The sequence below is a fragment of the Thamnophis sirtalis genome, unplaced genomic scaffold (assembly GCF_051295495.1).
Source record: "Thamnophis sirtalis isolate CommonGarterSnake01/CBP01778 unplaced genomic scaffold, rThaSir2_p1.2 scaffold_4, whole genome shotgun sequence".
NCBI lineage: Eukaryota > Metazoa > Chordata > Lepidosauria > Squamata > Natricidae > Thamnophis > Thamnophis sirtalis.
Genome location: NW_028261384.1, coordinates 108,575,415 through 108,591,234, shown reverse-complemented (window position 1 = coordinate 108,591,234; position 15,820 = coordinate 108,575,415). Strand labels below are relative to the sequence as shown.

General features: G+C 39.1%; 1 protein-coding gene across 1 annotated transcript; it reads right to left on the bottom strand.

Moving 5' to 3' along the window:
* Positions 1-20: 20 nt before the first annotated feature.
* Positions 21-6,438, bottom strand: LOC148046077 (extracellular calcium-sensing receptor-like). Its single transcript, XM_087714486.1, has 4 exons — positions 6,220-6,438; positions 878-1,723; positions 230-479; positions 21-133 (listed from the first exon to the last, which is right to left on the bottom strand). Exons 1-4 carry the CDS (start codon positions 6,436-6,438, stop codon positions 21-23), a joined length of 1,428 nt encoding a protein of 475 aa, XP_087570612.1.
* Between the last annotated feature and the right edge of the window lie 9,382 nt (positions 6,439-15,820).

Sequence of the window (15,820 nt, the reverse complement as noted above, 5' to 3'; positions counted from 1 at the left end):
AAAACTTAAGGAAACTTTATTCAATTTTCTGAAGCCTTTTCTTGGGTTATATCAATAGGCTGCACCTTGAGCGAAATCCAGAGAAATCTGATCAAGAACACAAACATTATCTGGAAGAACTGACATAGGTACCCTACAAGGAAGAGAATGAATTTCAAACTAAGTTCACTGATATTAATGGCATGAGGATCCATGACAAAAAAATCAAGTAGCTGATTTTATTCCATACTTGATAATAAGATGTTATTTACATGGTTAAATCCAGGATGCCATACAATATCCTCTTCCTTGATGATAAGTTCTTTGTGCGAAGGGGCCCATGGATCCATCCTTCCAACTTTCAGTCCAATGAAAGATTCATTTGGGAATGTAATCCAATTAATGATGTCAATTCCTGCAAGTAGAGAGCCTTCCTGATCAAAGGAAATTTTTTCTCCAGCACTGTTATTAAATGATAATGTTTTTAGCAGATTAGAAAGCTGAAATTGGAAATAAAAAGGCAAAAGTTATTGAAGTTTTGTTGGGTCCAGTTCTGGATTTAGAGACAATGTAAAGGAATGTCACCTGACATCAAAACTGTCATTACAGCATCAAATATTTATTTGTTAAACTTTCTTTCATCATTATTTTTCTGGTCACATTTTAAATTGTTTTATCTTGTAATTTGTTATATTTTGTTTTAAAACCAAAACATCAGAATTTTCAGAAAACAACAAATAAGAGTGAAATACTATGTTTTTTTAAAATTAATGGTCATCACATAACTTTTAAACTCCAGTAGTCTTTTTATCTTATATGACTGTTTGTGTGTGTGTGTGTGTTTGTGTGTGTGTGTGTGTGTGTTTGTGTGTGTGTGTGTAAATTTTTGGGTCATTACCTGCCAGAGCTGTTGTTTCAGACATTTTCTCCTTTCCCTTTTATCCATTGCCTTGTTTCTGGATATTGATTCATAGATGACATGTAAGGATTGAGCCGCAGCATAAACAGCATTGTAGATGCTATAGCTTTGGCCTGTGATTCTCATGGGAAAGACATGATCAGGAAGGTTCTCCAGTCTTTCCATCCCTGTGCAGGCATCCCTATTTTTAGGATGGAACCCAGAGCCCTGGAATGGACAGTGAAATGCCCGAGCCCAGAAATTTCTGATAAAACCATCTCCTTCTGAATTCAAAGGGTTTCTGTTCTGGAGAAATTGCTGGAATCCCTGGATTTCATCAAAATGGACTGTAAAGGAAAATGAACCGTGGAATTTGAGTATTGGCCTCTCAGCGGGAGCAATGAAGTTTCTCAGCTCCATCCCAATAGATAGAAGCCAAACATGGCCTTCAGTTTTTTCTATAATTTGCCCAAATTTAAAAGATAGCAACCATCTCAAAAGACTCATGGAACGCAGGTCTCCACTGAAAATCAGAACCTTGGCTTTGCTATTCATGACATCATAATAAGATTTTTCTACACATTTTATGAGTTTTTCACCATGACACAAAACGAATGTATATAACTTTGCAGTACAGATACCATTTTTTGCAAATTCTGGAATGATGACATTCATAACAGTCTCTAAATGCATCCCATTGGCAATAAAGAATGTGATCCAATTCCAGTTGAAATGCTGCAGTAATTTCATAATCCCTCTATATTGATGTAGAAGATTTGGAGTCATCTGATAGTAGTAAAGAAGATGGTCCTTTTCTGTCAGCACCATTGCAGAGCCATAGATGAACTGAAAAGATATTCAGATAAGAAATACTGTTTTGCAAATGATCATGAATGTCCACTATTTCAATGAGGGATAGAAAGTAATTGGAAATGGTCCTGATGTTTTGGTGATATGACACATCTCCATGGGGTTACATGGAATTGTGTGGAATTTGACTTGTCACGAGGTTCCAAAGGACCCAAGTCACCCCCGAGGAGTGATGAAGAAAGTGAGAAAACTCTGTTGATCAGAAGGAGACCACAAACTCCTTGTTTGATCTGGAGGAAGCTCCCAATGTGGTGGGAACAAAAAGATGATCATTGTGTACCTGACGTAAGCTGGTACAGCCACCCAATGAAGCATGCATAAAAACTGAGGAACTGTGTGGTTGATCTTAGTGAGACTTTTCCAAATTTTGTTGAGGAACTTGCCTCCTAAAAACAAACCATGGTCTATTGGGTCTCAAAAAGAAGGAGGTAGAATTCTTTGTTTTCCATTACCCAAGAATTGTGGTGAGCAATCTTGAGCGGTATCTATAGAAATTTGTAATTGTGAAAAGAGAACCTTTCAAGGAAGAAAAATTTGTGTAAAGCTAGAAATGTCGAACTGCGGTTTTTAACTACAATATTGTCTAATTTGTACATTTTTTGAAAAATGAAATTCTGACACTTGGGACTTTTAAAAGCTTTGTATCAGTTACAATACAAGTTAATGACAGAGGAAAAATAAAGAAACAGAGCAACAGTGATATCTACAGGTGGAGAATAACACAAGGAATTAAAAGTGAGTGAAAGAATGACCTTGAATGTCTGCTGAAGATTAGGTTTTTTTGCTGCAAATAACACCTGCACTGGCAAATTGTTTATATGGGACAGCAGAGACAAAGAATGAAACACTTTAAGTTTTTAAACACTGTAGCTCTTTGAACTTATGTGGAAGCTTAATAGACAGAGTAAACAGAAACTGGGAAATAGCAGGGAATTACTATTTTTCTCCCCCCCCCCCCCGAACTCTCCTTTTGGTGATTTATGAGCTTTTGATTTTGAACTCTGGGGCTTGTTGGGCTTATGTGGCTTACAAATTTTTCAAGAGGAGAGAATAATGTTTGAAGAAGTTGGGGACTAACAAACAATTTTTAAAAAAAGAACAGAGAGAAATAAGAGCAATTAGAACAAGAAGACCTATCTACAAGTGAAACTATGGAAGAAGAAATACAATTTCTGTTAATTACAAGAAATGGACTGAATTTTCCTATGAAAACGAAAAGGACTTTTAAAAAATTAGGAAATTTAAAGTAATATTTAATTTGTCTTCAAGAAGTCTACATAAGAAAACAACATAATACATTATTGGAATATCCTAAAATTGGGAAATTATACTCTTCACTAGCACAGCAAAAAAAGAGGGGTGTCCTTATATATTAAAGAAACAGTAAATGCTAGAGAAATGTTTGTAGATGAAGAGGGGAGAAGTTTGACGGTGGAGGTAACAATGAACCATAAGCAGATACTTTTGGTAGCAATATATGTATCACAACTACCATTGAACTGGTGTTGATGGTTGATACGGGTTGCTGCCAACATCCCAGGTATCAACCAAGTATCTTCTTAAAATATAGGAGCTGAGCTGTTGTTGTTATTATTGTAACTAATGCAATGAACATTGTTGTAAATATTTTTATTACTATTTCCTAAAATTATTTGTACCCAGACAGCACACTGTTTAATTGAAAATGACATTTTTATGTTATAAAATAAAATAAAAAACTTGAATGAAAAAAGAAAGTGGGACTTATTCATTATATAATTTTCCATTGATTTTTTGCATTTATTACAATCATAGAACTTTAATAATATATGAGCCCCTTAATCAAACCTAATGCACTAAAGAGATCTTTACGTTTCCATTAAATCGTTCTCCAAGTTCCACTTTTTTTAAAAAAAATATTATTACATTTTTCTTTAACATATTTAAGTATTTAGTAAACAGTGCAGGTTTTGAAAAACATGTATGTAAAATATTAAAAGTAATAATAGTCTTTACTTGTACATAATAATATTCTTCCTACTTCTAATTTCTACCTTTATTATCTGACCATTGATAAAACAAATCCGAAGTTAAAAATATTTGTGTCTTCTTTGTGCTTTATCTTTAATGTTAACCTACCCATTTCTGCATAATATAATATAATATAATATAATATAATATGATATGATATGATATGATATGATATGATATGATATGATATGATATGATATGATATGATATGATATGATATGATATAACATAACATAACATAACATAACATAACATAACATAACATAATATAATATAATATTTTAAATATATTTTCTTCTATAGGAGTTTCCTCATTTTTCAGTGTTATGCAAATACAATTTTCGCTATGGTCAAAACATGTAATATTAAATATACATTCACTTTGTCATATTTTTCTGGCAATATACCTAAAAAAATATTTCTGGCTTTAAATCTATGTGTTGCTTTGTCAGTTTTCCTAACCATATTTGTATTTTCATCCAGATTTTTTTTTCCCTCTGAGCATTTACAACATTTATGGGAATATGAACCCGGTATCTGCTTGCATTTCCAACATTTGGTGGACATGGTTTTAAACATCTTTGCTAGCCTTGCAGGAGGCAAATGCCACATATAAAAATTTTATACACATTTCCCTTGTAGGTGGTTGCCATTGTCAATGTATAATTTCTATCCAAAATTTTTTCCCATATTGTATTCTATTCTATACTATATTCAATTTTTTTTTGCCTACAGTAGCATGGTTTCTTTCACTTGTTCATTTCCATTTTAAGACTTAATAAGTAGCTATAGATTTTTTAAATTAATTTTTCAGGTGTTCCTAGTAGTATCTGATCAAGTGTTGTTGGCTCTTTATAGTAACAATATGTCTTTACATCTTTCCATATCTCGATTGTATTGTGGCCACCATTCAAGGGCCACCCCTTAGTTTTATTATTCCTGTTTGGTTTTAAGTTCCCATTTCTCATTTAAATATCTTTATACGTTACTATTTTTTTTCCAAATTTACAACATCTGGATGTATCAGTGCTTCCATTGTGGAAAGCCAGGCTGGTATTTTCATATAATTCTTTGGTTTACCTTTTTCTCATATTAGAAGTAGAGCATTCCTTACATAATGAAAGTATCTATATATTTTATTAATTCCATACCACAAAAAGGCATGTCATCCCTATAGAAGATCATGCCCCTCCAACAGTAGCCATCTCTATTTCTGAGATTTATCGATTATTCACCCAAGTCAGTGCTGAGAACTGGTAATAAATCTCCAAATCCATTGTTTTGGATTCCTGGAACATTTTCAGTCTTATTCTTGGTCTTTTTTCTTGCCAGACATATTTCAAAACTATTGCATTTAGTTCATCAAAATATTTTTTCTCTAGTTTTACAAGAATCGTTTGAAGCAGAAAGAATAGCTTTGGCAGGACATTTTTTTTATAGTTGCTATTCTACTTACTCTTGACAGCTGGAAGTTTTTTTTTTTCAATTCTCCAAGTCTACTTTTATTTCTCGTATTAGCCTTGCATATTTATTTTCTTTAATTATTGCACCTCAGGCTGTTAAGTAAATTCTCAAATATTTTACTTTATGAACTACTGAAGATTTTTAACTATATTTTCCTTTTTTCTTCATTTATTTATTTTCAGTCCTGCCACTTTTCCAAATTCCTCTATTTATTCCATTAGTCTGGAGCCAGTTTCCAATGGTTCTTCTAAAATGAACACCAGCTCATCTGCAAATCCCTGTAATTTGTATTTTTTTCTCTTTTGATTTCCAAACCTTTTGTTTCTGAATCTTGTCTAAAGTTCTATTTAAAACTTCCAATGTTAATATTACTATTCATATCCAATTTACAATTTTTAACAAATCACTTTTTAAATGGAAAAAATGAAATTCATTCCTATTTTGAAATAAAATAGCAGACAGTGATTTTGAGCAAAATATCTTTCTACTGGGATAGAAATATCCTAGATATAGTAAAGCAAAGCAAAGTAAAAGAAAGCAAAGTAAAACATCTATTTCTGGGATTAGAAATCACTGCATTTTACCATTTTAAAATGTTTATTAATAAGGAATGCAGTTTCAAATCATTAAAATATATTTCAGTCTGTATGTTATTTCACCTCTTCCAAACATTGATGACCATCAATGCAACATCATATAGTTGTCCTGTAACTGCTAATGAAATTAAATAAAAATCAAGAACTATCTTTTTGAACATTCTTCAAATGCTGAGAATTTGGCTTTGATGGACCATACAAAATATACAGTTAGAACTGTAATAGACTTTAAACTCTTAGAGATCACTTTGATTGTGCAAGAACACAATCATTTCCCCCTTCTCCTCTATGACATATTCCTCTTCTTTAGTCTTCCGTCAATAGCATCTATGGGGAAAATCTGTAGGTATGAAAAACCTCTCATGCATTTTCTGTCTCCTTTTCTACATAAAAATATCCCACCTGTGGAATCTTGTAGATGCCCAAAATATTGGGTTTCCGATAGGAGCGTTCAGAAGTCAGATCTTCAGTTACTGCCAAGAGAGTATCCTGGATGCCACATTTGTAGTTGGGCACAAGGTTGTTTTTCAAAGAGAGAAATTGTATTGTAGCATGGTAGGTCCATTTGGAACTTAAATAGCTGTCATAAATATTGAATCCCAGTGTAATGTTTACTAACATCCTAGGGTTGTCATTGATTTCCTTTACAGCAAAGGCCAAAGCTAAAATTTGTTGGTAATTCTCTGACACTATTCTGAAAAAAAAATATCATTAAATGTTTTCAGCATTTGAGAGTTCATTATTGTATTGTCTGGTTTTTATTAGTATTTTTCATTATAACATTTTCTGGTTCATTAAAAAATTGTTGGATATTGATTAAAAAGACCACTGTTCTTCAATATCCAGTGTATTTAAGAATAAAATTTCCAAATGTCTTGATATTTGAACTTTCTGAGCTTGATTGCGTTTTTGTAGATATTTCATTGCTCAGACTAGCTGACATCACCAATCCTTGGGTAATAAAATATCTGCCAGAAAATAAGCAAGTTTAGAGAGCACCAAGCAACCCACATTTGAAATCTGGGCTACAAATATTCTCTTTTATTTCCTAATGTTTGATCAACTATCTCTCCTAGTAAGCGTAATGGTTAGCCCAGGTTTGCTTAAATGACATTTTTTCTTTATTACCACTCTTCAAATTATAAGGGAAAAGATGCAAAAGTATAATCTTGGAAACATAAGCGAGACTCTCACAGACTGCCTTACTAAGCTAAGGTATTTGGGGAGGGATTTTTTTCTTTGAGTTGAAAAGATCACTTTTTATTGATGATACAGATGCTTTCACTCTTTATAATAAGAAAAAACTAAAACAGGAAAAACTAATTGAGAGATAGCTATAAAGTAATGGAAATGTTAAATGAAAATAATATAAGCAGTCAATTTTTCATAATATTGTCCAAATGTATTTAAAAAATCCAGGATGTTCATCTACACACATCAAGGCATCTCATCTCATTGGAAATTATGAGAAGAACAGTAGAATCATGAAAAAGTCTACATCTAAATATTTTTGTTCACAAGTCCATGATTTTAAACAATTTCATACAAAGTGAATAATTTAATTTCAAAACAGACTTTGTAAAAAAAACATTGGAACCAGTGTGGAAAATATGAGGGTGACAAGTATTTATTCACTTCCTTCAGAAAGTAAATAAATAGACAGTAATCTCAATCAGATATATTCAGAGTCAGTTTGATGTGAGGTTTGAAACAGAGAGACCATGATTTTAGTCAATCATTGGTATGAATCAAGTAGTTGACTTTGAGCTAATCATAATCTTTTGGCACTAGCAAGAATACAGCAAGAATAGCCACTAGTGAAAATCTTGCTAAGGATTCAAGCATTTATGTAGGCAGTCAACTGGTCTCACAGTTCCCTTCAGGAAAAAAAATAAGTCACTGCTTGAATTCACTAACTGCTTCTCACAGAAGACAACTATTCCAGACTGTTCCCCTTTGCCTGGTTTAATTGAATAATTATGTAAGAAGTTTGTTTTACCAAGTATGAAATATAAGAAGGGAAGAGAAAATATAAGGAAGGAATACGAACGTCTCAGATAAGTCAGGTTCGAGTGGAAGTTGATTGAAGTCCAGTTTATTACCACTGACGATAGACAAGGAAATGATACTTCCATAGATGAAATCTCCTGACTGTGAATATCTGTGAACTCTTGGTGGGGAATGCCATACCCTACATTTAGCAACCTGACTTTGGCTTACTGTGTGAGGAAACAGAAGCAACAGAAATATTAACGTCAATATTGTGAATTGAAATATATCCTTCGAAGATTGATTCGTGTGTTCTATCATTCCTTTAATTATTGTGAGACTTTCTTACAGCAGTTTTGTTATGCTATAGCTAGAAAGGATTTTGCATGCATATTTATTCTGATCATTTTGGAATTAAAGCCTTTATTCCATGTGGAATGACTAAATAGCAGGTATCAGTAATAACAGCAACAAAACCTTACATCTATTTTATATGTTCATAACAAGCCCAATTTCCCTTTTCTACTTTATTTATTCTGATATATAATTAATGGAGAGAAAAGGCACCATACTTGTGTCAATGTAGTATAGGGATTTCTGTGTACTATGAGGGAGAACTTTTGTGTGCTTGAATTCCAGGGTCCAATGTCCCCAGCATCTTTTTCAATCATTAACCTCCCTCCCTGTTGTGCTGTCAGCTCTGGATCCTCCCTGACCTTCCTTCCTACTTCTTTGCCTCCCTCCCTGATGCCTGCTTCCTCACTGCCTCCTATAGTAAAACTAAACATATATTTTATGACCTCCCATGTGACTGATGGATATGATTAGGTGGCCATGTGATTGGGTGGGTATGGCTAGGTGATCACAATCCTAGCGCCCCCCCCCCATGAGGATTCCACCATCTGTACCTTTGGCAATCTCCCAAAGGGTCAAAGGACATCAGACTGCATACAGAACTCTGAACCCTAAAGGCAAACCAAATGCAAGTGGTCCTCACCTAATGGCCGGTTGCTTAGTAAGTGTAATAATTTATGACTGACCTCCCCAGAGCTACTTGATCTGTTTTTGGAGTTTTGACAGACAGACAGACAGACAGACAGACAGACAGACAGACAGACACACACACACACACACACACACACACACACACACACACACTGAAAGACACATTTGAGCAGCAACAACATCCCACACAGTTATGTGACTGAGGTTTTCTATTTCTTAGATTTTTCCAACAATTCTTTCTAGTTTCCAGTTATAAATGCCCTTTGGGAAAAATGGGCTTGTTTAACAACCACAGTGTTCACTTAATGACCACATTAAGGCTGGCCTGGCAGAACACTGGACGAGATTGGGTAGTTGTCTTTGCTGCCTCTGTGGCCCTTTTGGATGCCCCCCCCCCTCCGCCCCATTTGAACTGGCCTTCCCTTTGGTGTGGCCTGTCCTGTGTGATTTTTCCACGGCTACGGGGCCTCTCTGCCACCTGGCCCCCTTTATTTACAGTAGCTGGATGCCTGGACTTACAATCTGGCAACCTAGTGGGTCTATTATCATCTATGGAGGCCCAGAGATGTCATCTCAGCCCTTTCAAAGGAAACTCTTCTGGCCTAGGGCACAGTTTTTGGGACGTGGAGGAAGGGAGAGGGACGGAACACCCCTCTCTGGACTGCTCCCCCCCATTGAACTCATTGAACTCTTGCCAGAACTCTCACCAGATTTGTAGAAGAGAAGACTAAGACAATTAAGACCTTATATAAGCCTCATACGCTTTTTGCACGCTGCACAATTTTTAATTTTTAAATTTAAAATTTTTATTTTAAATTGGTATGATGAGTGTATGAGATTGCATGCGACTGAGTGAATGTGCCCACTTTTATTATCCTATATTGTTGTATCTGTGTGTTTTTAATTATCACGTGGGGACTGTCTGAGTGAACGAATGAGTGTGTCTGATTCGGAGGGCCTGTCCGAGAATGCGGGAGCTATAGGTGTGGTTGGGGGAACCACGGACACGGGAGTGGGCCGGAGCATTACGGTCATAACGGGGAGGGGCAGATATGGCGGGGACTTTAGGGCTGGCCATTACCGGGGAAGGAGGGTTCGCTATGTCACAGCGATCCCTCCTTCCGGCCCTATGAGTCCCACTCCGAGACCAGATGGCGCGAGTAATCAGGACCCTGGTCTCCAGCTGTTGTCGCTAAATGCCAGGTCTGTTGTTCACAAGGCTCCCCTCGTCCGGGACTTAATTTTAGACGAGGGGGCAGACCTGGCATGTATTACTGAAACCTGGCTGGGCCCGGAGGGAGGAGTCCCCCTCGTAGAGATGTGCCCAGAAGGATTTCAGGTGCTTCATCAGCCGAGAGCTCAGGGAAGGGGTGGGGGTGTGGCTATTGTTATTCGGGAGTCTTTGGTTCCTCGTAGGATCCCTGCTCCGGAGCTTGTCGGGTGTGAGTCCCTGCTGGTGAAGCTGGACCTCAAGGGTCAAGTGGGCCTGCTGCTAACGTACCTGCCTCCCAACAGCGTTGCAGCAGCCCTCCCCTCGCTCCTCGAGTTGGTAGCCGAGCTGGCAGTTGAGTTCCCCAGGCTTATGGTCCTGGGGGATTTCAATTTGCCTACGCTCGGTGAACACTCGGATGGGGCGCAGGAGTTCATGGCTTCCATGACAGCCATGGGCTTGACCCAGATAATTCGGGGCCCAACTCACTCTGCGGGTCACACGCTCGACCTCGTATTCCTCTCGGAGCAGTGGACTTGTGATCTTGGTCTGAGGGGTAATAAGATCATACCCCTGTCGTGGTCAGACCACTGCCTACTGAGGCTTGACTTCCGAAGACCAAACCCCCACTGTAGGGAGGAGGAACCAACCAAGTGGTTCCGCCCCAGGCGACTTATGGACCCTTTGAGGTTCCAGACGGAGCTTGGGGTTATTCCTGATACTCTCGCCCACAGTCCGGTAGAGACTCTGGCTGCTGCCTGGTATTTGGCAGCATCGGAGACCCTCGACCGGATTGCGCCACTACGGCCCCTCCAAGGCGGATCCCGGAGGCCTCCTTGGTTCACCGAGGAGCTCCGGGAGAGGAAGCGCCGGAGGAGACGCCTAGAGCACCTGTGGAGGTCCGATAAATCTGAACCGAACCGAGCACTTTTAACAACCTGCACCAAGGATTACATCAGGGCACTTAGGGCAGCAAAGAGATCTTATATTGCCACCTTGGTTGCGTCCGCCGAGTCTCGTCCAGCCGCACTGTTTAGGATAACCCGCTCCCTCTTAAATAAGAGGGATACGGGGGACCCCTTGCAGGGTAGGGCTGAAGATTATGCCCAGTTCTTGGCGGACAAAGTTGCTCGGTTTCGATCGGATTTGGACTCCACCATTGCAGAACCAGCCGAGGCACGAGAGGACGATTTGGTTGACCATCGCTGGGTTGAGTTTCAGAATGTTACTTCCGGGGACGTGGACAAGGCCATGAGGGCTGTGAGTGCCTCCACCTGTGTACTGGACCCGTGTCCCTCCTGGCTGGTTGCTAACAGCAGGGAGGTGACACGGGGCTGGATCCAAGCGGTTATTACCGCCTCGCTTCGGGAGGGGCACTTCCCCGCCACATTTAAAACGGCGGTGGTGAGACCCCTCCTGAAGAAACCATCTTTGGATCCAGCCGTACTTAACAACTACCGTCCAGTCTCCAACCTCCCCTTTATTGGGAAGGTTGTTGAGAAGGTGGTGGCCTACCAGCTCCAGCGGTCCTTGGAGGAAGCCGATTACCTGGACCCCTTCCAGTCCGGCTTCAGACCTGGTTACAGCACAGAAACCGCTTTGGTCGCATTGACCGATGATCTCTGGAGAGCCAGGGATGGAGGCTATGCCTCCATCTTGGTTCTCCTCGACCTCTCGGCGGCTTTCGATACCATCGACCATGGTATCCTTCTGCGACGACTGCGGGAGGTGGGGGTGGGAGGCACTGTTTTGCAGTGGTTCTCCTCCTACCTCTCGGACAGGTTGCAGTCGGTGTTGGTCGGGGGTCAGAGATCGACCACGAGGCCCCTATCATATGGGGTGCCGCAAGGGTCGGTCCTGTCCCCCGTACTATTTAACATCTACCTGAAACCGCTGGGCGAGATCATTCGGAGGCACGGGATAAGATACCACCAATATGCGGACGATACGCAGCTGTATCTGTCCACCCCGTGCCAACTCAATGAAGCGGTGGACGTGATGAACCGGGGTCTTGAAGCCGTTAGGGACTGGATGTGGGCTAACAAGCTTGTACTCAACCCAGAAAAGACCGAGTGGCTGTTGTGTTTCCCTCCCAAAAATTTGGTTAGTGTTCCAACGCTCAGGCTGGGGGGTCAAAATTTACACCCCTCAGACAGGGTTCGCAACTTGGGAGTCCTCCTGGATCCACAGCTGACCTTTGATCACCACCTGTCGGCTGTGACCAGGGGGGCATTTGCCCAGGTTCGCCTGGTGCGCCAGTTGCGACCCTACCTGAATCGGGAGGCTCTCACAACAGTCACTCGCGCCCTCGTGACCTCTAGGCTGGAATACTGCAATGTGCTCTACATGGGGCTGCCCTTGAAGAGCATCCGGCGACTTCAGCTAGTCCAGAATGCGGCCGCGCGAGTGATCGTGGGTGCACCTCGGTTCGCCCACATAACACCTATCCTCCGCGAGCTGCACTGGCTACCTGTTGATCTCCGTGTGCACTTCAAGGTGCTTCTTACTACCTATAAAGCCCTTCATGGTAGTGGATCTGCGTACTTGGGAGACCGCCTCCTGCCAATTACCTCCTCTCGACCCATAAGATCCCACAGATTAGGCCTCCTCCGAGTGCCATCTGCCAGCCAGTGCCGGCTGGCAACTACGCGGAGGAGAGCCTTTTCTGTGGCAGCTCCGACCCTCTGGAACGATCTCCCTGTGGGGATTCGTACCCTCACCACCCTTCAGACCTTCTGCACAGCCCTCAAGATCTGGCTATCCCGCCAGGCCTGGGGGTAAAGACCATAGTTTGCCCCCGCCCGAATGTTGAATGAATGTTGTTTGATCTTAACTATATACTGTATTTTTATGTTATTGTACGTCTTCCCCTCCCATAAGTTGTTAGCCGCCCTGAATCCCCTCAGGGAAAAGGGCGGCCTATAAATAAACGCAACTAAAACTAAAAAACTAAAAACAAGGTTCACTTAATGGCCATGGTTTTTTCCTAACGCAGTGGTCTACAACCTTAAATACTCAAAAAGCAATTTTTCTATTTTCTATTCCCTCTCTCATCTCTCTTTCCCCTTCTCTCTCTCATCTCTTTCTCCCTCTCTCATCTCATCTCTTTTTCTCTCATTTCTTTCTTATTTCTTTCTCTTTCCTCCCTATTTCGCTCTTTCTCATCTCTCTCATCTCTTTCTGTTTCATTTTACCTCTCTTGGTTTCTATCTCTCATCTCTTCCCACTCCTATCTCTCTCTCATTTCTATCTTCTCTCTCTTTCTTTCTCTCTCTCTCTTCATTCTCTCTTTCTTTATCCCTTGTCTCTTTGTCTCTTCTCTTTTTCTGTCCCTTCTGCATTCTCTCTTCTATCTCTTTCTTTCTCTCTCACTAAAGTTAAATTAAATTCTTAATCCGTTTAAATCTCTGGGGCCAGGTGATAGCAATAGCTAGTTAGACTTATACACCACTTTACAGTGCTTTACAGCACTCTCTAAACAGTTTACAGAGTCAGTATATTGCCCCAACAATTTGGGTCTCGTTTTACCCATTTTGGAAGGATGGAAGACTGAGATGACCTTGAGCCTGGTAAGATTTGAATGCTAAATTGCAGACAGCCTGCAGGCAGCAGAAGAATCCTGAAGTACTGCATTCTAACCACTGTGCCACCTTGATGCCCTTCGTATTATTTTCGAGAAATGTTGGGAGATGAATAAAAGAAAAAACTAAGTGAAAGAGATCATATGTTGCCCCTTCAAGTGAAATTAAAGAAATGGAAAGGTTTAGCCTTGTTAAAGATAGCTGGAGAATTATTTAGGCTTAGTAGTTAAGGTATCAGGTTAAACTATGAATTGCAGTCTTGTCTTATGCATTAAACCAGTGTTTTTCAACCACTGTGCCGCTGCACACTAGTGTGCCGTGACATAGTGTAAGGTGTGCCGTGGGAAAAACACCTTATATATAGTCAATATAGGCACCGAGTTAAATTTTTTTAACATTTTCTAATGGTGGTGTGCCTCGTGATTTTTTTCATGAAAAAAGTGTGCCTTTGCACAAAAAAGGTTGAAAAACACTGCATTAAACCAACACAATTATTATATTTGAAGAGCCACTTTGGTGTAATTTCCAAGGCATAAGTTTAAAAACTGGGAGATGGTGAGTTCTAGTCCTCCTTTAGGCACAAAACTACTGACTGACATTCGTCATTCACCTTTTCTCAGTTTTTCTACTCAAAGGTAGAAAAAATAAACAATAAATAAAAAGTGAGAAAACATACAACGGTCTAAATTACAATGTTGCAAACACTGTATCTTCAGCATGTACTTTTAGAGGTGAATTCCTGGAACATTATATTTTCCATTATATCAATAAGACATTAAATATAACCCAATCCCCTTCAACTTAGTGTATAGATGTGAATCAATTCAATTGGGAAATATTGAAAAATAAATTAAAATAAAGACATGTCAATACAGATAAATACAATAAGGCCATGAAGAACGTTACACATAGTACACAATGGGCTGGAGTTGTACATTGAAGAAGGGAGGGAGAGAATGCTCTTTCATTTGTCAGCAGTTGTTGCAGCATATCAGCATTTCTATGTTGGATGACGTTTTTAACTGAAAAGTATTTAAACAATTTTAACCACCCATTCTTGAATTTAGGCTGAAGCTATAAGAGCAATCATATACATTACACAGATAAAGACAAAAACAGCATCTTGAATTAAATTTGGGAGGGTAATGGGAATTGGAATAGTGAAGCAAGTGACACGTGGGAATGACATGACCATAATTCTTTCCAGACAACTTCCTATGATTTTTCATGATCCTTGTAATATAAGCCCTACCCTCAAAAATAAGCCCCAGTTAAGATCGTCTACCAAGACTGATGCATTTCAGTACCGTATTTCTCACAAAGTAAAACCTAACCAGAAAATAAGTTTTAATGCATCTTTTGAAGCAAAAATTAATATAAGACCAAGTTTTATTTTGGGGAAATATGGTATCAGGTCATCTTGTGTTGTTTGATCAAAGAGAAATGTTGAGAATACATTTTTTATTATTCTGAGATGCCTTGGACAGTCCATATTTCAATCATTGCAAAATCCTTTTTATAGATTCACTCTGAAGATCATGTCTGGGAACTCTGGTCCTGCTTTTTCCCAAGGACACTCCACTTTATTGAACATGCTGTATACTGTGTGCTCTATAAAATGTAATGGAACTATGTTACATATTCAAAGGAATTTGGACTTTGGCCACTATATATGTATTCAGAAAATGAGCACTGAGTATAAAAGATATATAAGAGGAAATGAGGAGGGAGAAGTGGAGGGAGGTAGCAAAAAGCAGAGAGAGAGAGAAAGGAAAAAGAGAAAAAGAGAAAGCAAAAGAGAGCTTAGCTCATGAATATACAAATCTATATCACTTTAATGTCACTCCAAACCTCTTCTACTAATATGAGGATGCTGCCACTGTAAAAATGACATCTTCAGGTTCTTTTGCTGATTAAGTTCTCTCTTTTGTTAAGTTCAGGTTGCAATAGAATAATGTAACTTTTGGGAGCAAAGATGCACCCCAGTAATCTGGCACTAGAGGTTAAGATGGAGATCTTTTTTTAAAAAAGATATTCTATAAAGAAAATATTCCTAAAAACCATTGTTAAGTATTCCGCACACATTAATTTATACTGTAACCATTTCAAGCTATCCCACCAGCAAAAATTTATACTGTAACCATTTCAAGATATTGTACCAGCAATAATTTATACTGTAACCATTTCAAAGTATTTTACAAGCAATAATTTATACTTA